Here is a 21,548-nt window from a genome sequence, read left to right as displayed (position 1 = left end):
ACTAACGCATATAAATCACAGAATTAGTATTCCATTTAAAGTTAGGGCACGCTGTATATTTCGTAAATAATACACATTACACCTACTACTGCATGTGTCGCATTACTTTTTTGGTCCAGTTATGATTGAGGGATCACACCTGTGAGGAAACTTAGGCTAGTTTAATTGGCTCAAGATGAATAATAACCCTGAGACTGGAGACTCCCGCATTCAATTCAGCACATTCAAAACTGAAGTATGAATGGAGCTGTGGCTTTGGAGAATCATTACACCACTACTGCCTAGTTTTTTTTGGGCTGAGTGAATTCATGGACGACAAAAGGATTTTGTACCAAAGTGCATAAACTGACTGTTAATGAAAGCCTTTACTGGAAAAATGAACTGTTTTGTTACGGCTAAGTATGATTCAGAGTGTTCCCGTTCCAATTAACAATGACTCATTATACCTGGTTTTAGTTAACAGTGGATTGTTGCGGTTGCAATTCTGTGGAAATTAATGTCTTCCCACTTCTTTAAATGCTCACAGACTCACACTCACATTTTCTGCTCTCTAAATTGAGAGATACAGCATGCATGCTGCAGAAATCCATCATGTTTGACTCATTTTGTTGATCACATTTGTGACTTAAAACTGGAAAAATGTGTCAAGAGAACTGTTTTCAGTTCTCTTGAGCTGAAACAGTTGAAGAGAATTGTTTATAGAACAGAAAATGTTGGTAAATGGACTGATAGTGGCAGGAAGGTGCTGTTTCAGGTGTATTAAATTAATATAAAGGCATGCTTAAGTTTTGTAATACATGACAAGTAAAACACACCTGTCAGTTTTTTTGTCAGGTTACATACATTATGTAAAAGAATAGTTAAATATGAAGGATTGTATCTAAACATTCACTCTTCTATAAGACGCTGGATTAAAACAGGTCAACAAAAGGATACATGATGCAGTGTTATATAGTGGGGGAACTTCATCTGTTAAATTATCTGTGTATGAATTACTACAATAAACACCTTCCACATCTGGCAGAAGAACGGAAACTATCTCAGTGACCAGCTCTGTATGTAAACAGACTCACTGAACTCGTCTGTAGATGCATGAGGTGCAGACTGGAGTCTGAGTGTGGATGAATCAACCAGCTCCAGTAGGATGGAAAAGGAGAACACACTGCAGCCGTACTTGAGGATATCTGTTTCATCAGTCCAGATCTTTACAGGGGTATTTGGAGATTTCCTATTGTTGCAAAATGCCTCACATAAAAACTGTCTCTGTTTGGAAAGGAAACGGGCAAAGGAAATCATTTGACTTGGCAAAATAATGTTTCTTTTTAATGTAAGTACATGTCCATTTATATTTTGAGATTTTATTTATTTATTTTTTTTTTAGATTTTCATAAATAAACCAACATTAAACATATGCAGTTTGTTGTTTGTTGGTGATTAAATGATAATGTGTGTGTGTGTGTGTGTGTGTGTGTGTGTGTGTGTGTGTGTGTGTGTGTGTGTGTGTGGATTTGTGTGTCTGTGCTTGTGACAGACAGGAGTCCCAGTTATCTGAAGCTCAAAGGATAAAATCCTCATACAAACAGTGTGTCTGTCTCTTCTTCATACTCTCCTCCATCATTCCTCTCAGGACTCATAAATGTGTCATTGTCATCTCCTGTGAAAAAGGAAGGAAAGAGAGAGATCAAGACAAACAGGAACCAGAGAGGAGAGAGACAGGGAGAAAAAAACACCAGCCTGATTTTCAAAATATGTTCCAGATTTTTACTTTCTCTCCAGTGGCACAGAAGTCTCTGTAGAAGTTAATGAGGAGGAACAGAGCAGGGCTGTGAACATCGTGTCTGAAACTTCAGCTCAGCACGCCACAATCTCAGAAAGAATTGTTTATGTGTTTCTGAGTCAAACTGTTGGAAATCTGATGTCTTCACTTTGTACCATATACCTTTGACCATATATTATTGAACTTCTAAAATTAATATGTAAATCTAATTGCATACTGAAATGCTTCTGTTTTCACATGGATTTCATATCAGGATGTACCACGTTTTTGTTTGATCAACCTCCTGAAAACCTCCCCCTCTCTCCTGTAAAACCATTTCCATGTGAAATATATTTGCATATGTGAATGCAATTGCATGCATGTATTAATTAATTACTCTGTGTGGGTGTGTGTGTGTGTGTGTGAGTAATCCATTGCACATACTCCCCTCACCTTCCGCTCTTTTATATCCTCTATATTTATGTATCCCAATGTGTGTGTGTGTGTGTGTGTGTGTGCCATGCACATGTGTGTGTGTGTCTGTGTCAGTGACTGGATTTGTGAGTGAGCTCCCTGTTTTTCCCATGAAAAGGCTTTGCTACTGTAAACTGTATGTCATGGACTAGTGCCACGTCTTTGTTCTGTGTTTGTGTCTCTCCTGTGGGAGAAAAACAGAAAAATGTACGCAACTAAATATTAAAACAGAACAGGCAGAAACAAAGCACACACACAGTACAGTATGCAGACATGCATGCAAACACATGTATAAATTAACATAGATACACACACTGCCCATGTGTTAAGGCAGAGAGTAAATTGTCTTCAGACATAGACTGATAGTGTCTGCTGGGATGAGCAGTTTTTCTGATGCATGGATGAAAAGACCAAAATATTATATATCATTTTGTATTTTACTGTAAGGCTGTTAATACCATTCCCTCCCATCACCCACCCATGCTCTATGTGCAATCAATTTGCAGTCCAGGTCACGCTGCAGGGTCAGGATCAGTGAACCAGTCCAGAAACAACACTTTTGTCCATTAACTGTCTATTAAGATGAGCTTATTACACACTCCAGTGAACACAATCATTTTCACTGTCTCTCATGTTTACTTTTTGATTTTATTTTAGAAAAACAATCCTCATGTGTAACACAGTCTGACCACACTCAGCTCTTTTCATCCAACAGTGCTAGCTATATCTTTTCTACTGGTAGAGTTTGAAATAAATCAAGTTCACACTGGTACACACTGCTTCCAGGACTCTGAAGTCTGACAATGATAAAAGCCTTCACTTTCTTCCCACCCACTCAGTTTTTAAATGTCACCAAACTAAAACTAAACTAAACTCATATATGAAAGCATTACAACCTTAAAGAGGCAATGGACAACTTTTCCTCCCAGTGGTTTTAATGTTGGTACTGTGGTCACAAACTTAGTAAGTTTCGCCACTCTTCATTTTAGAAAGTTCATCACCAGGAAACATGTTTTTTGTTTAGATTATCAGACAGACTGTGACTCATCTGCTGCTAGTGCTAGTGTTAGCAACATGGCTACTGCTATCAACCTGGCTACTGTCCAAGGCAAGAAACACCCTTAGAATCTAGCTAGAAACCCTGATCTCAGTGCTATGATGAAGACAGAGTTAAACACCCAGTTGTATTATGATGTAAACAGGTTTTATTAGTTACTGCCTTAGAAAAAAATAATAATCCTTTGTACCATGGATTGAACCTTCATTTTTACATGAAAATTCACTGGTTGGCAGATATTGGCAATTATTTAGTGAAAGTGAGGCTCATAGGCAAACACTTTAGACTACACTGGTGTCATTATTTTATAGATATTAAATTGAGCAATCAACATCTACGTCATTATCATAAGCTAAAACAAAAAAGTTGACTTGTTGAGCTGTTTAAGGTTAGCTTTAGGCAGTGAAGGTGATTGACATGCTGCATACTGCAAACCACTGCAGCTTGGTTCAAATTGATGCAGCTTGGCTTATGTAGATACCAGCTTGCATACAGAACCGCAGCCCAAAGAGACGGCTTGGAAGCTTTGGGACTTGCCAGATTCGTTCATGCGCCAAAGTCAGACAGTGGACACAATGCCTGTTAGTCTGTTAACGTGTTAGCATTGAAATACAAACCATAAGTTAAGTAAAAACCCTAACTGATTTCATAGGTTATCAGCTTCATGTAGCGTGATGCCTATTTTTTCATTTCCACACACTACTGGCATTTAACGTCAGCATTCTCGGTATGTATGTATGTGGTCCGAAGAAACATGCAATACCCAGTACTGGAAAACTTGAAATACTTGATACATTTAGAAGTCTGCGCCCAATATAGAGAGGGAAAATAGCACTTGAACTTCCCAGCACTAAAACAATAAGAAGGCCAACTGATATTATTGGTTACAAAGGTAACCTGTGTTGGAAAAAAGATTAAAACAAATAAAATGATACAAAACTGTGAGTTTGAAGGATCATTACAGTAAAGAGTTTTGTTGTCTCTGAGTTTGCTGAGCGGGCTGATTTGAATCTTCATGCTAAGTTAAGCTAATCATCCGTTGGCTCCAGCTTTATATTTAATGGGCAGATGAAAGAGTGGTATTGATCTTCTCATCTCACTCTTGGCAAGAAAGATAATAAGCATATTTTCCAACACAGCAGACTGTTCCTTAAAACTCTGTAGCCATTAATTGCAAGTTAGAGGTTGAGCTTTTTAGAAATATTAACTACACTCAGGAAAGACCATATGGTGCTGTGTTTTGTTCCCTATTAGAAACAACAAAGACCTAAACATGAAGGGGCTCTGATTCAGCCTCTGGATGTCGGCCATAGTATTAGCTCATTCACACTCAGGAGTACTTTAGTATTCAGTGTAACTTTCTAACAATAATCATACCCCTATAATTTAGAATTACCTAGGAGCCCCTGTGATACTGTGTTCAGTTTACATTGAGATCACTAGATTTGAGTTCAAGTGGAAATGCAGGATGGATACTTGTCAGTGTATTTTGTATAAAAATGCATGCTGATGTGTTTTGATGTGTGAGTGCTCATACAGTGTATCACCTTATCTTGGCTCTGTGTTGTGGCAGACTGACAGTACAAAACAGCATCATGGATACTAGAGAAGAGACAGGACTTTGTCACTTTGTCACTGAAGAAACCACCAGTCTGCAGGTTGTCCACCACGCCAGCTAGAAAGAGAGATGGAAAGAGAGAGAGAATGATGCAATGATGCAGAGTTTTGTAAGTTTCAGTGTAATAGGACAAGGAATGGCATGAAAAATTAGTGTGTAACATTTGAGGAGCTGTAGGAAAAATAAAGTGGACCAAGAGAGAGGGTGGGAGGGGTCATCCTTATCTTAAACGAACAAAGCTATACTTCCTGGCCATGTAAATATTCTTCACAGTCCCTTTGCAAGCTCACAATAAACATTTTTTTCATTATGGGCTATTAACCCTGTGTGGTCTAATTAGAGCTGCTGATCCTAGCATTGTGGTTTTACATTTTTTTCCCCTGGAGACCCACATTTTTCCCATCCAGCAAGTCAGACCGACCATTGTGGGCTATTATGAGAAAATAAACATTGAAAAGTGGATGTTTTAATGCAGTAAAAACACAACCATCCCACTTGACATAAGTAATTTTTTTTCAGTTTTCCCTATAGATTCATTATAATACTCTCATGACCCACTGCTGCATATCATGCCAGACTTAGAAAACCTGGAATAATGTTATCTGGAAAACCAGTAATTAACTGCACAACTCCCTTTGCAGAAACATTACAATAACATAAGCAAACAACAAAAATAATATCCACTGTTGAAAGAATTCAAATTGTGTGTGTCTGAGCAGCTGGAGACTAAAAAGAAAAAAGGTTCTGATAGGATTTTGTAGGATTTCAGACAAACTGTCAAGGGATCAGTAACCTTTAAAATGCAAAAAGTTCTACTTGGATGAAACTTATTTCCAAATGTATTTAATAACATACAGAAAAATGTGGCTCTTAGAGAATAAACCCATACATTTAAGAGAATACTTTTTACCAAAAAATGCTGTTGTCCTTACACTAATATACACAGAGGGCAGCATAGGTGATTTGATGTTGGTCTCCGACAGAGATAAACATTAAAGCTGACAGCAGTGGTCTACTGAGTTTTTCTCATTGTTTCGTATTATAAAGAAAGAGTCAGAAAGTCCAACCTACCAATCCACACAACAGCCTGGCTGTTCTCTTTAATTAATTCTATTCTATTGTAATCTATTCTAGTGATGTAGCTGGACTTACTCTGGCAGCCAGCGAGAACGACCTCTATACCAATCTCTCCATAGTCTCTCTGGATCTGAAACAGGCACACAAGCAGAGAGCAAAGGTCAGACTGGGGATCATTTAATTAGTCTTGCAATTCAATTTATGGTAATTGAAAGCCAGAGGAGCCAAATGATAAGGGGTGAGGACAGAGGGATGAATAGAGGATAAGATCTAGTTGTTGTAAGAGAAAAACAGAGCTGCAAGAGCCGGTTTAACAGGAAGACATTCATACAATGAAGACAGAGGGATCAGAATCAGTAATCTTACATTTGCCTTATTCCTCTAGAGTCAGTGATTTTTTTTCATTATTTCATTATTAGCTATCAACTGTCTGCCTTTTTGTTCCAAACATTTCTTTAAAAGAGGTTTTGATCCATTTTGCATTAATGTTCATTTTGTGAAAATATTAAAAAATGAGAGGATGGTTAAGTGATGTAATGCACCTACAAACACATATATACAAAAAGTTGAACTCTTCATATGTACAAGTTACTAAATTAATTGTATACTTGAATGTTAAATACTGGGGGAGGGAGAATGAGTATTTCCATTTCTTGTGTATGTGTATGTGAGTGCCATGGTCATACACTTCGTAGCGTCTTGATCCCAACAGTATCCAGGAAGTTGACAGGGCTGAGGTCGAGGACAATGGCTCTTGGGAGTGAGGGGTCAGGCTCAGCATTCATCTCAATGATGGCAATGTCCTTCTGCTCTGCCCTCTCTGGCTCCCCCTCCTGGACAGGAGGAGACACAACACCACAGAGGGAATCAAATATGAGGCAACATTTTGTGCATTAGCCAGTGTCAGTCAGGATCGAAGGTGTTCACAGGCCCTGGAAGTCAGAGCATTTGTATAAAATGACAGTTGTACTTGGAGCATGCCAAGATTTCAAACAAGCCCAGCAGGTGCTCAGTAAGTTGGAGAGGGTGAGTTAGAGTAACTCCTCACCACATCTACTGCGCTCTTCTTGGCAGCCTTCTTGGCTTTCTTGGCATTTTTCTCCTCATGCCGCTTCCTTTTGGCCTCTAGTTTCTTCTTTGCTGACAGGATCTTGGTGATGTCAATGCCAGACTAAAAGAAACAGCAAAAGACGATCACACATTGAAGAAGTTCACATTAATTTTCTACAACTAACTTTCTGGGTGGTCAAGACAAGCAGGTGTTAATGTTTACAGTCATGCAAAGTTATGTTTTAGAAAAATGATCAAACAACTTAAAACTTTAATGCATGCTCACAGTTGTCACTGTTAATATCTGTCTATTACAGCTTATTATAAGTGAGTACTGTGGATAAAATTTCATCTTGGTCAGTTTAGCCAGTTCAGTCAGTCCACTAAAACTAATTCCTCAACACAAAACCAACCAACAGAACAGGTGTAGAAATGATGTCATGTTTGTCCATACAACAATGTGAAACACAACCAACAGGCATTACAAGAAAAACATAGTGGCTCATGAAATGTTTGAAATGAAATGAACTATGAAAGTTTGTTTTCCTGCATTACATAACTATGCAACACAAGTTAACACAGCTTTCACAGACTCTTGTCAGCACCCACTCACTTTAACTGAAGCATCAGAAAAGACTGATTTGTGGGCCCAGTAACTCTGGAAGGTATCCACTTGAATTATCCTCCCTCCAAAACTGGAAGGAGGACCTCTGACTTTGTCCCCTATACCTTACACTGAAATCACTTTTTTAAATTACCAATAGATAATTCATTCAATGTATATGTTGCTAAATGACTATTATTTTAGAACAGACCTGAAAAATGTTTAACCTATTGTTTATGACAAGAAAAAAAAAAAATCATGTTGGGATCAGCAAAGACCAAGGGCATCAATAAAGTCAGGTAATATTCTCAGTTTTTGTTCAGCTGCAATAAGAATACATGCAGTAGTGAAGCTACTGAAAGTCTGTACCTCCAAAACAGGTGGTTTGCATTGAACCAAACCACCCAAACCCTACACATAGAAACGTGTGACTTCAGCGGCTCAGTAAAAAAGGTATTTGTGTTGACAAGCTTTAGTGACATGCATCACCTACAGACTGAAACAGGTCCAGGTCAGGAATTTGATCTATATATAACCAAGTTACTGTAACTGACTGAATTCTTTTTTAGGGGTTGTAAATTAAGTGATAGATCATTCAAACATCCCATTTGTACTTAAATGATCTTCACGTTAGCTAGTTTTCATACCAAGTGTGAAAACACTGTTTGCATGTTTGAGCGAGGACAAAGGAGCCACCAGGAAATGGAAATGCCCAGAAAATCTGTCATGGTCATAAGTCATCAACAACCAATCAGATTTTCATTGCTTGTTTTTCTGACTTTTTGTCTCACGGATGAAATGTCTTCCTGGCAATTGCAAAGTGGATCAGAATCTGATTACAGCCATTCAAGCCCTCCTACTTCTCAAAAACAAAACTGATAGCGAGTAGAATGTCAAAAGCAGTGCTTATGGGTTTGCAGGACATTTTAAGTCATCATGACAATGTAACAGAATCACAGGAAAGAGTATTCATGAAAAAATAATGTATGATTTGCCTCTAAAAACGTCTCTTACTGCATGACATCACTAACTAAAGCAATTACAGCACTTAGCATCTCCTCTCACAAGTGCAACCCATCAGCTGACTGCCAGCGAGAGCAAGCAGTGAGGAATCCCAGATTTCCCCCTGCACCTTTCACTATTTGAGTCGCCTGCATGCCACTCTGACTGGCAGCGTAGAACCACTCTTCACCATGAGCCAAAAATTACCAGAATTTATCTGGTGGCAGTTTCACACCTTGAAAACAAACCTGCAGCCTCTGCCAGTCAACAGCAGCTCTATGAAAGCTGATTTGTGCATCAGACATTAGAGAGAAAAGAGGGACCCCGCGGCTTTGACATGCTGACATTTTAATGAATGAGGCGCTCCATTATCTCCCTCCCTTATTCAATCTCTGCTTCTCCCCTTCTCTCCCATCTTTTGTCATCTCTTTTCCGTCTTCCCTCAATCTGTCTTCCCATATACCCCAAAGAGACATGACAGAAGAGGAGGAGGAAGGCGGGAGGGGGGGGGGGGGGGGGGGGGGGGGGTGTTTAAACAAAAGTAGAAGAGAAGAAAGGAGGGGAGAAAATGGTGGGATGACATTTGAACAATGTCTGTCATGGTTGCAATGTGTGAATTGTTGAAAAGTCGGGTCAGTTATTAGTTTGTCAGAAATAATGTTTGTAAGTTTGTTGGTGGAGTTTTTCTGTGTGTGTGCGTGTGTGTAGCTGTGTTTATATTGGTATGTTCTTCTAAATCTGGGCTTGTGTGTCCATCAGGATGTGTATGTATGTCTGATACTGTTTTTTGGGGGCGCCCACATTAATATACTGTATGAATACACATTAATATTCCTGTGTAGGCACAAAAAAGTGAGAATGAATTCTATTTTTAGACCCTGAGAGTGGAGACATTTTCAAAAGACATTTTGTCAGTCCTCATTTCTTTAAAGAGCTGTTGAAATGTAATTTTAGGGATAAGGCTAGGTTAAGGTTGAAGGTAGGTTAAGCATTAGTGTGTGTGCGTGTGTGTGTCCTCACCTTCTCTCCCAGGGCATCTTGATACATTTCAGCATTGGCAAAGTAGAGGGTGGCAGAGGAGCGGAAGATCAAAATCCCTGGTACCTGCCTCACCTAAAATCAATCAGTCAGTTAGAGATGTAATTTATTTAACAGGCACATAAATCACTACATTTCCCATAACAACAGATGTTCATGATAACACAGCATACAGAGCTGTAACCGACAGACTGTTATTGCCCTCATTAGAGCCATGACGCTTAAGTGCCATAAAACTTAGCTGTACATCCTACTCAACTCCTACCTAACTGCATAAACAGCCTATTGAGAGTATGACTGTCCTGTCTTTCACACATCGTACTCAGGACGTGGCACAATGACTATCAAATGGTGGAACTACAAAAGTGAAATACTCCTGGATATGAACAAAGAGTTACACTCCAAGGGTTACACTAATATTGTTTTTGAACCACAGATCAGGGAGAAATGAACTCCTCTCTGTTGTATTCTCTTATTAATTGTGCTGTTTTGCGTTCATTAATTAAAAAAACAAAACAAAACAAAAAACATTTCCCTATGAAACCCATATCTGCTGACCAATAGTAACAGTAGGCAGTGAAGTCTTACTGTCAGGTTTGCTTCTCCATTTCTCTATTGAAATAATTTGCTGACAATAACTTGTAGCACTTCATCATTTTGTTAATATGCTGAAGTCATGCACAGCTACAGTCATTTGCTGTGTAAGCAGGTATGGGCACCTGTCAGGAGGCAAAGTACAGTGTGGTCTGATTAGACACAGAGTGGTACATAACTGCCATTAACACGTCTATATTTAACTGTCCTTACTGTCAAGGACAATAGAGAGAACTGGGGGGTGAGGGGGTTACAGGTGGTGTTTACTGATGTAAGCCACTTTTAATTTATGATTAAAATAAGCTCTGGATATTCTGACCATGTCTGGACCAATACTCGCCTTCGCTCCTACTTTGAGGTGATTTAAATACGCTGTGCTGTACCTGATTGTAGTCCTCCAGTGGCCTGTAAACGTCAGTGTCTGGAACCTGCCCTAACAGGGAGTATGTAGGTCTGGAAAACAACAATATAAAGCCCTGTAAACCCTTTGATTTGTGTTTGTTTGTGTTTAGTGTATGGTCTAAAAGGGGAAGGATTTAAGGACTGTTAGGTGTGGTAACTGACAGCTGAATATTCAACTTGACACATGACTTAATGTTTATCAGTGCATAATTGTGGACGTGTGTATTCCTACAGCTGCGTCCTGAAGATGACGGTGAGCATTGAGAAACCAATGGCAGCAGCTAGTCCCATGTCAGGGTTGAGCAGCAAGGTGAGGATGAAGGTGGCTATCCAGACTAGCTGGAGAAAAACAGACAGAGAGCAGTGGGTAATATAGCAACAGGTCTATAACAAACAAGTCTACACTGAGCCTTTAATGTGGTGGAAATACAATGTAACTGTAGTATTCTAAGATTCCCATCAGTAATGGAAAATATTTTAAATATATATAAAAATATAAAAATAAAAACTAAACCTTAAATGTAGCTTAATCAGTTTTAACAAATTTGTCTTAGGTGTATTAAATCAGCCATATGTATTTAGGCTGCATTCACTCCATAACTCTTAAATCATTTAAAGCACCCTTACTGAGTTAAGTGCCAGCAATGGTGGCTTTGGACATGTAGCTGTCTGAGATTCTAGGTAATGTCCAACTTGATATTAAAAACCAGGAGGCTGATGTAAATGTTTTTCCCTGCTCTGTAGCCTGTATTACCATCTGAACCAACATGCTATAATTAACCTTGAGCATCATGTAAGTTTCTTAGAGTGCAGGTTTTCTGTATTCATGTTAACATGTTAACACTAGCAAGTATATAATATTATGATGGAGTGTCAGCAACTGTGCTGTTAGTGTTAACAGGCTACACTATACATTAGCATGTAGCATACTGTTTAGCATGTTACATATTTTAACATTAGCAAGGGTTAGAGAATTTCAAGCTCCAGCTCTGTAGTTAGAGGTAATATACAATCAATCAATATATAATCAATTAATATATCAAAGTACAGTGAGACTGAAAGAAAGTGATCGTTAGTTTCAGTGTGCTGGATAAATTCTCAGCAAAGAAAGTTATGTGTAATGTAAGTAAGCAATGTGTCCTTGCTTTGCATGTGACAAGATAAATACTTATGGCCAATATTGTTTATCTTAACAGATTTTTGCATAGAACGTTTGTGATGCACTGTTATTTAAGATAATGTTGGTGCAGTACATGAAATCAAAATGTTACTGAAGCTATCTTCACAAAACATCAACCATTTCCTTGCCTACTTTTAAGTACACTCACCATGTCTACTTTGTTGCTTCTCCACAGTGCAGAGATGTCCATGAACTGCTTCATCATGCCATGAAGGTTGACATAGATGATGGCAGCCAGCACCGCCTACGAAGTCAAATATAAAACAGTTTATATAGAGCACTCAAGTTTTATTTAGTGAAACATGACAGTGAGTTAGTTGGTCAGATAAACCTTTTGTGTGGTTTTTAGAGGTTTTACGTGTTTTAGTGTGTTCTAGTTAAGTAGACTGCTAACAAATGAGTAAGAGCTGTTGTCTTTGGCTGAGTGTTAAGGTGGGCTTATAATTTTGCAGTCACATTCACACTCAGACTTGGACACATGTGTGTGCTTATGCTTGTGCTTGTGCAAACACCCACAGTACACAGTACCTTGGGCAGAGCTTCAAATAGAGTCCCAATCCAAAGCGTGATGAAAAGGATAACTATTGCTGATAGAGCCCCAGCAACCTGCGGTGAAGAGAGAGGGAAGATAGAGGCACGATGAATGGAAATCAGGAGAGAGATCAGAGGAAGAGGGTTAAAGAAAGAGCTACAGAGAGGATGAATGATGTAGTGGTTATCAGTATGAATTGGTTCTTGATTATAAGAGGAGTCAAGGCATCGTCAGTTAAAGTCTCTGCACTCCAATCCTCTCCCCTCCTCTCCTCTTCTCTGTTCCTCTCCTCTGTAATGGGCCTTAGCTGATTAATGGTGTAGTCAGACTAAATCAGTTTAGCCTTTCAGCGATTCTGTGTTTGTGTAGGTGGAGTTCGACAATGTGAGCGAAAATCGATTCCCTAAGTGTTTTTTAATGATGCCACTCATCAGGGTAACATTAATTATGAGCCGTTTTTCACTCCGCTTAACCTTTAAGATTGCCCAGGTTTGTAGCTACAGGCAGAGTGAAGTGATAATGGAATGAAAATACTGGTGTGAAAAAATGATCTCATGAAACATCCTTGTTACATTTAAGAAAAAATGACAAGCATGAAGAACAATAAGCAGTTTTCATTTGTTAAAATGTTTTTCACCTGTGTAGAATAATCACAGGAGAGACCATGCAAACTAATACATTTAGAAATTGAACTTTATAATGATGCATCATTAGCAGAATGAGCAGTATAAACTGGCCTAGTAGCAGGCAACAATATGCTTATCAAAAAAAAAAAAAAAAAAATCAGCATTAATGTTTTAGATTACTGGCAGCCTGTTATTGTGCTAAATAAGGTTAAACAGGAAATATTGAGGTGTAATATGAAACTAATGTTGAACTATGTTTTTTAAGGAAGTGATGTGCTTTTAATCTCTTTTAATGCCTGTTTCTTTACTCCTTTCTTGGTTCAGTGTTGATTTATGTAGCATACATCCTGGGACTTTTTTTCCTGGATTTTGATCACAAGGGGTCATCCTGATTTAAAGCTTTAACAAAAGCTCACATCTTCTCACTTACCTCTGGTGGTATCTACACACACACAGATAGTTTTGGTTTCATTTGTCCAGGTTAGAGGTATCCATACCAATACAATGGAAGTGAATGGCATTTGATTTGTAGTACTCACAGCATTTGAGAAATAACCCAGTACTCTGGATAATCCAGAGCACTTGCTGTGTCAGAAGGTATAAGACACACACACAGAGGACACACTTTTAGCTAAGCTAAAGCTGTTTTCATGGAAACCATAAGGGGTGAGTGAGAAAATAGTTTTGAAATTTGGATGAGTGTGCTATTCTCTGAAAGCAGCCCCACCTTGTTCACAGATTTTCATGAACAAACTAAATGTTCTCTGCATGGTTATCCTAACCTGACTCCATAACAAGGTGAGAGCACACCTTTAAAATCTTGGCCAAGGGCAGTTCAGCAGAATAACAAACACTCACACTACCAACCTGAGTCTTCCCTCCTGTGCTCTCCTGAACCATGGTGCGAGACATGGAGCAGCTGATGGCAAAACACTGAAAAATTCCTCCAATGGAATTACTTAGGCCCAGGGCTATTAGTTCCTATATCATGGAAAAAAACACACTATTTTTTAAAGTACACTAATCTCAAAACATCATTTCCATCTTTCACCTCCCTACCTGGTTGCTGTCCACCTTGTATCCATATTTCAGGGCAAAGATTCGTCCCAGTGAGATGGCAATGCCATAGCCAACCACAGACAGAGCGAATGCGTCCCCTATCACCTGACCAAACAGAGAGGCAGCTGGGAGAACAGGTGGCTGGAGACTGGTAGACAGAAGCAGAGTATACTTCATGTTTCATATGTGTAAACACACAGTCCTGTATGTTTGCTGTGTGCTGTGTTATGTTTCTCACCCTGAGGGAATAATTCCCACCACATCCACTCCATATTCCCCCTCCAAGTTAAACTGCCAGGAGACCACTGTAGCAACAATGACCTGGAGTGACAAATAATAAAAGATATATTAGTGTGTGTGTCTTTGTAAGGAGTTATGTCACCATAGAGTATGTTATAAGTGCATATATGTATGCTTGTAAACTCACAGCAAGCAGCTCCACAGGTATAGGAACGGGGAGTTTTTTACTCAAGTATGCATTGAGCTCCTTAGCAAGGATAAGGCCGATTATAGCGACGATGCTAACCACAAGAGTACCAATGTTTGTCTGTGGAATCAGGTAACAAATCTCTAGCACAGTCTGAAAGGAGAGAAAGAGCAGGGTTAAATACTTGTATGGAGGAGATGTAGGACGAAACCTGAACATGCAATGCTCATTTTAGATTCTTGTCTTGACTGCCAGCTCCACTGGATATAATTATAAGGCAGAGGCAATTTGTCTCAACAGTGGTGTCATTTGTGTCACAGTGCTTTTATGTTGTGGAGATAAAAGCATGAATATAAGAGACTCAACAAGCGTGACTGATGAGGCAGACTGGAAGAAGTGTTCGATAAAAGCAAACATGAGAGAGTATAATTTTTTTACAGGAGAAATCTCATAGGACCTGGACAAATGTTCATATCCAAAGACTGAAAATGTTCTGTTGATGCAGTTAATTAACAAGGTGGTTACACAGAGAATTTATCAAGAGCAATTTTGAAGATCAATTCATTGTTGGCAAACAGTTTAAAGACATTACTTTGGGATTTCAGAGTGTACAATGGTTATTTGTAACTTTTTTCTCACTTTGTAAAATCAAAAACTGTATGAGTGTGGCTGTGCTCTTCCCTACATATATCAATGACAAAGGTCCGCTGTATTTGACAGGGCTGATGCCAAAGGTGTATTTGAGCTGGGACACGATGACGTGGATGGCGGCTCCTGTGGTGTAGCCTCGGACCAGAGGCTCAGACAGGTAGGTCACCACGAAACCAAACTGGACCAGACCAAGTAGAATCTGCACACATAACACAAATGGAAAAACATATGGAGGTTCACAGTAGCTATGCATTCATAGCTGCAAACCTGAAGAACATGTATACAAATGACACAAATATAAAATAAATATTTATGGAATTACAAGTAACATTTCAGCATTTTAGCTCCTCTGCTTTACTGCTCTACCCAAATACACCTGTCTTTTTAATTGCAGCAGAACTATATATGCCATCATAAATAATTAAACACAATTTGACCTTTCAGCCTGAGTACATATTGGCTCATATGGGATTGAAAGCATGAAGCAGCTCAGTAACTTCTTGAAATTGATTCTATAAATGCTTAAAGTGTTTTTTGACATCTATCGTTGAGCCTCAAAAAGCTATGTGAGCTTTGTAAGATTTCTCCTCGGTGTCTCCCAAATGTTATACTTCAACACCAAAGTAGTTAACTCTAATATTTACCTGAAATAATCCAGACATGAAAGTGACAGCTGCAGCCACCCGGACCCTCTCTGCATCCCGTGAGACAGCATCAACTATACTGGAGTTGGTGACATTGTCCCATATGATAAAGTTCGAGTCTGGGGCTAGTCGATCTGTCACCCCTCCTATCATCACACTCATCACTGCATATGTTCCTGGAGAAGGGGATCAGAGATATAAACACTTATTTTAGCTGTATATAACAACATATTGGATATTCTGAGACATTTCTCTCTGCCCCACTTTGGTCCTGAAACCATTTTTTTTTTCTTATCTTCTTGCTATGACTGACAAAGTCACCATGTGGATACATTATCCTCATCATTTAGAACCATGCTGATCATTTTGCATCATTTGTGTGATCACCCCTGTACTAGTTGAACACATGTTGGAAAGTAAAGGTAGGTGTTATTCACATCCAATCAGAAGTGAGCCATGAAAAAGCAGTAGAAGGGAATATAGCTTCCTAAAAGCCTAAAACACTGTATGTCTACAGTATGCTTATAACTTTAGATTTACATTAGAGAGGCCAAAACCTGATTATTTCAGTCTGTTATTAAGCCTACTCTATCAATTCTTCTTCTTTGAAGTGCTGTTGACATGCCTAATGGTAGATAGACAGTTGCCAGCATGCAGATGCAGTGAGTGTTAAAGCACAAACCGACTGAGATGTGCTTGGATGTGCCGAAGATGAAGTAGATGAGGACAGGGTAGAATGAGGAGTAAAGGCCAAAGACTGGAGGAACAGATGCCAGCAAGGCATAGGCCATACCTGCAGGGATAATGCAGAATAAATATGATTTCTTACAATACGGGAGAGAGCTATAACACAGAATATATTATGTAACAGGGTGATGTAGTGGGGAAACACTACAGCATTGTATACACTGCCAATTATCATTTAAAATAAAACAACATCTTCTTTGTTTTCTCTTCCAATCCTACCCCCCCCCACCCCCCACTCCCCACAACATTTTCTGAACCTCCATCCTCACCCTGTGGCAACTGCATGATCCCCACACTGATTCCAGAGATCAGGTCACCCAGAGCGTTGTCTCTGATGGAGTAACGAGGCAGCCATGATATTACAGGAACACTACCCAGCAGGCAGTTCTTCAACCGCGGACCAGAACAGCTGAGTTTGTGTGAGTGTGTCAGAGTGACAGACAGAGAGAAAAGAGACAAAAAGGGTGAAAAAGGGTATAAAAAGAAAAATAGCTCTAGGTATATCCAGGTATATCCTGGTGCACTGCATGTCAGTTCTACTCTTATTCTAGAGTCTGACCTGCAGGTTTTGACAAACTTTTTGCCAACTGCCAAAACAGTTAATGAGTGATCTTATATACCAGGGGTCTATCAACTACATGCTTAGTTTTGCTCAAGTTCAACAAACCACTGAAGGCATGTGTCACCACACTTCAGTGCTGAGCCAAAAACCCTCTTGTAAATGCAACAATGGCTGAAGGTCTTAGTAAGTAAACAGCTGCCATTGCTAAAGTTAGCAAAAACTTACATATAGCACCTTTAAATGTCAAGCAACTGTGGTGTTTATGTTGGAAAAGGGTGACCAGATGTGAGATTATGATCCATGAGTACACAGGATTAGATGTAATTGCTGTATGTTTTATGCACTGATACAAAAGAATATGTTACAAGACAGAAAATACCTAAATAAGATAGATTAGTTTAGATGCATGGTGTATTAGATGTAGGGAACTTTACCTCATTGACTTTTTAACCTTCTCACACAGAGAGGGTTTTGAGTCAGACTTTTCTGCCATCTCATCCACAGCTCCTTCATCCAGGATCTTTCTTTGGATGCTATAGCCTGTCCGTCTCCTCTCTGCCATGGCAACACTAGATGTACACAAAAAAAACTTTTTGCTGTCAAATACTGGGTTTGTTTTGGCAGAAAACTGTTTCCTCATATTTCTCAAACATGATTTCAATAATATAGCTATATTTTAAACACTGCAGAAAGATTTTAAATATGCAAAACAAAACTCATTTTGGCAAGAGTATAGCCCTGGAAAAAAATATAATTCTGAATGTTTCAAGATCGTGTGGGACTGTTCATCTCAACTGAAATTCTTTTGATAATAATTACCTTATGTGTTCCAGCTGTATAAAAAAGAAATGTTTTTTATTCCAAACTCTATAGGTTTGTGGCTTTTACAAAAAGCCCAGAACCTACTAAAGTCCTGAAATTATCCATGCAGGCTGCAGTAATATGATGCTTTACCTTCTATCCTGATGTCTTTTATCTGAATTTACAGTTCAGAGGAAACAGATCCAACTCTGAATTTTTCACGTCAGGGCTGTAATGAAAATCTTCCAGCTGAATTTATAGAAAGGTTCCTTCAGTCACAAGATGGCACATTTGCCTTCATGAAGAAGTAATCCTGTGGTCCCCGGATTTCAAACTGAATCTCCTGTAGAGATTTCCATCAGATCCAAGCAGCTACAAGTGGTAAAAACAAAAAGCTGTTGTTTCTTTTGCAGTAGATGCAACCGTCAGATGACGATGAGGGTTTCAAATCCAATGCACAGAGGAGTCCCTGCTCTCTAACTCTGTGCCTCAAGACCTTGAGGAGAAATCTAGATAAGACAAGCAGACATTGTTATGAAGAAAAAGAGGGCAAAGTTCTACACTGCGCATGCAACTGGAAACAGAAGTGATAGAAGTTAGAGATGAACGTGCATTTTGTGCTTGTTTTATCATTTACAGAGTGAGTTAGTTCACTTTGTAGTTACTGTCATAGCTTTTCGTCTTTTGTCTGTAAAGAAATTTGTTCTAAATGAAACCAGAACACTCTACATATAAGCTTGATTTACAGGTATATACAGCATGTGAAAGAAACTAAACAAATGAGAGTTAATATGAGTATTAATATAACCACAATGTACACAGTAACATATTCACTTTACTACAGACAAAGCCTTAGACCTGTCTTATCTGTGTCTTTTATGTGTTATCTTGTATGATTAGATTAGTCAGCTATTTCAGCCTAGTCAGACTTGTTCTTGTTAATTTGTGATTACACCACAGGGGAGTGAATGGGATGCCTGCTTAATCATCAGAGGAAGAGATACAGATACTGGTTAACTAAGCAAGAGGAACAATATGAACAACTGTATGACACAATGTGTTTTAAAGATTTAACTTTCATTCCTTAATGACCTTATTTCCTCACAGTGACTGAGGTGAAATTGTGAAATCTCTCAAGGGAAAAAAGATACATGTCTCTGACTTTCCTTTTTAAAGAAGCTATTATTTTCACTGTATTGTATTGTATATGTATTATCCAAGCACTGTAGCTTTGACTCTGTACTGTGCATTATCTTGAGATAACCAGATGGCTCTGATGTAGAGACCCCATATGAAATACATATTTTCAGCTGCTTCTAAGTTACAGCTTCTCCTTCTTGTTGGAATAATGTGTTTTGTGTAGGTGATGCCTCCAAATTGCCTGATTTCTCCAAACAATAGTCTAAAAGCCAAAGACATTCTGTTTACTATGATACAAAACTGAGAAATAACAAATCTTTAAACATGAGAAGCTGACACCGATGAACACTTTTGTTTAATAAAATCACTTAGAAGTCATTAATCAGAGCAGGATCAGGTTGAAACTTGTCAACTACTGACCAATCAGACAACAGGAAACATGGAGTCATCAAGGATCCCTACACTGATAAACATGCTGAGTTTACAATAAAGTGAAAATAAAGAGCAACAGAGGGGCATTTTTATCAATCAGCTGTGCATTGTAGCAATCATATCCAAGATAGAAGTAAGATCTTTGCCCAAACACTCAACAGCAGTTCATAATTTTATGAAGTGGGGACCTTCCCACTCTTTATATATTAATCCTGGCAACAATAAATTTTTTGTCACGTGGATTGTCAGGGGAATTAGAAATATGTTGTTCATGGTGAAAAGTTCCCCTAACCATAACAAAGTAATCATACCGTGAACCTAACAAAATAGATATTTTGCCTGAATCTTTGCCCAATCTTTAAACTGTAATGTTGTCCTGCTGATCAGATCAGAGAGGCTTACATTTGTTGCTCTGTTGGTCATGGAATGATGACATGTTTGTCATTTGAAGGACATGCTGGATGGAGCAGAAACACACATATCTTAATCATCACAGCTGTCTACACAGACTCGGGAGAATAGTTTAACTGTAGACTTTTTAAAGAGAAATACAGAGCTGTGGTTTGGATTTCATTCCTACCTTTAGTTGTTGTTGATGTGCGTGTGATCTGTGGCATTCATATTTTGTGTTTCATAGTTTTGTGTTTTCGTTAACATTGTTTTGTTGTGGTGTTGCTTGAGAATATAAGCAACTGGCTCCATGTGTTCTCTGTCCCATCAGTGCTTTGCTGCCTGGTGCTCCATGTGTTTCCTCTTCCACTTTCTGTTTCTCTACAGTTTCAGTGCCTCTATCTATGTCTCTGTCATTATTACAGTTTGACATTGTTATAAAGAGAGAACTCTCTGCTGTCACCTGGGCTCTTAGGAAGGCTTTATGCTGAGACAACATCAGCAGATTTGGCTTCAGGGGCCATTGTTGTGCTATCCAGACCCTTTTGTGTGTAGGTAAACCCCACTTTCTTCAAAGACACTGAAACTGGTGAACCTGCCTACATGAAGCCCCAGTGGCCTAATGGATAAGGCACTGGCCTCCTAAGCCAGGGATTGTGGGTTTGAGTCCCATCTGGGGTGACTGACAGCAGAGTGGCGCAGCGGAAGCGTGCTGGGCCCATAACCCAGAGGTCGATGGATCGAAACCATCCTCTGCTAAAGCTTCCATCTTACTGTACTGATGGTGATATTTAGTTAGTTTCCTGGATGATTTGTAAAACCAGTCATGACTGAGGTGGTTTTAAAATTGGTTATCTTCTGAGCAGGGACTGTATCATAATTTTAGAGCTGGGAAAGATGTATTTTTTTTTCTTGTTGCCACATAACATTACTTTGAGTTTTGCTTTGGATGTATTATCATGAAATGTGGATTTCAGAAACAGACTGCAGATGTTAGGAAAACAGTCTGTGCTGAAGACTAAATCTGCTGAGCGCTATCATTGTTGCTTCACTATATTACTGCTTTTGTCTCATGTTTTCAGTGCTTTGTGTTACCTTGTTTGCTCCCTGCTGTTCACATTCCTCTCTTCACTGTCTATTTTTTCTCCCTACAAGTCACATTACTGAAGCCCCAGTGGCCTAATGGATAAGGCACTGGCCTCCTAAGCCAGGGATTGTGGGTTCGAGTCCCATCTGGGGTGATTGACAGCAGAGTGGCGCAGCGGAAGCGTGCTGGGCCCATAACCCAGAGGTCGATGGATCGAAACCATCCTCTGCTATCAAGTGTTTTATCAGCAGCTGATTGGCCCGAACAATCACCTGAAAATACCAGTATACCTGCCAGGTAAACACACACCACCTCCAATATGTGATGCAGCCTTTTTGATAAAAGTCTCTACACAGAGCTGAGGGATTGTGGTTCCTCTGTAAACAACCAGCAGCAGAGTGGCGCAGCGGAAGCGTGCTGGGCCCATAACCCAGAGGTCGATGGATCGAAACCATCCTCTGCTAACACTTACATCTTACTGTACTGATGGTGATATTTACCTGGATGATTTGTTAGACTAGTCATGACTGAGGTGGTTTTAAAATTGGTTATCTTCTGAGCAGGGACTGTATCATAACTTTAGAGCTGGGAAAGATGT

The 21,548-nt window shown here is 39.2% G+C and overlaps 1 protein-coding gene, 1 long non-coding RNA gene and 2 other non-coding genes across 5 annotated transcripts in view; 3 read left to right on the top strand and 1 right to left on the bottom strand.

The window, feature by feature from the left end:
* Positions 1-957: 957 nt before the first annotated feature.
* On the bottom strand, positions 958-18,376 carry slc26a6 (solute carrier family 26 member 6). The gene is made up of 20 exons (XM_018675093.2): positions 18,055-18,376; positions 17,535-17,669; positions 16,808-16,947; positions 16,474-16,584; positions 15,792-15,967; positions 15,182-15,346; positions 14,497-14,649; positions 14,308-14,390; positions 14,070-14,217; positions 13,878-13,991; positions 12,381-12,458; positions 12,001-12,096; positions 10,905-11,011; positions 10,654-10,723; positions 9,659-9,751; positions 7,031-7,153; positions 6,669-6,815; positions 6,058-6,112; positions 4,835-4,962; positions 958-1,654 (listed from the first exon to the last, which is right to left on the bottom strand). Exons 2-20 carry the CDS (start codon positions 17,660-17,662, stop codon positions 1,631-1,633), a joined length of 2,139 nt encoding a protein of 712 aa, XP_018530609.1. The 5' UTR covers positions 17,663-17,669; positions 18,055-18,376; the 3' UTR covers positions 958-1,630.
* Positions 18,377-20,471: 2,095 nt separating this feature from the next.
* trnar-ccu (transfer RNA arginine (anticodon CCU)) lies at positions 20,472-20,544 on the top strand. The gene has a single exon. It is a non-coding gene; the product is annotated as a tRNA-Arg (tRNA).
* LOC127142551 (uncharacterized) overlaps positions 20,514-21,548 on the top strand; it is a 3,796-nt gene continuing 2,761 nt past the window's right edge. The window contains exon 1 of one of the 2 annotated variants that reach the window (XR_007813377.1): positions 20,514-21,154. This is a non-coding gene — a long non-coding RNA (uncharacterized LOC127142551). Of the gene's footprint in view, positions 21,155-21,176 lie in introns of those variants that run through there. The other variant, XR_007813378.1, reaches the window with a different exon arrangement.
* trnar-ccu (transfer RNA arginine (anticodon CCU)) lies at positions 21,032-21,104 on the top strand. Its single transcript has one exon. It is a non-coding gene; the product is annotated as a tRNA-Arg (tRNA).

The sequence above is a fragment of the Lates calcarifer genome, linkage group LG6 (genome assembly GCF_001640805.2).
Source record: "Lates calcarifer isolate ASB-BC8 linkage group LG6, TLL_Latcal_v3, whole genome shotgun sequence".
Classification (NCBI taxonomy): Eukaryota; Metazoa; Chordata; class Actinopteri; family Centropomidae; genus Lates; species Lates calcarifer.
Note: the sequence above shows the minus strand (reverse complement) of the source record. Positions and strands in the feature narration are given on the sequence as shown.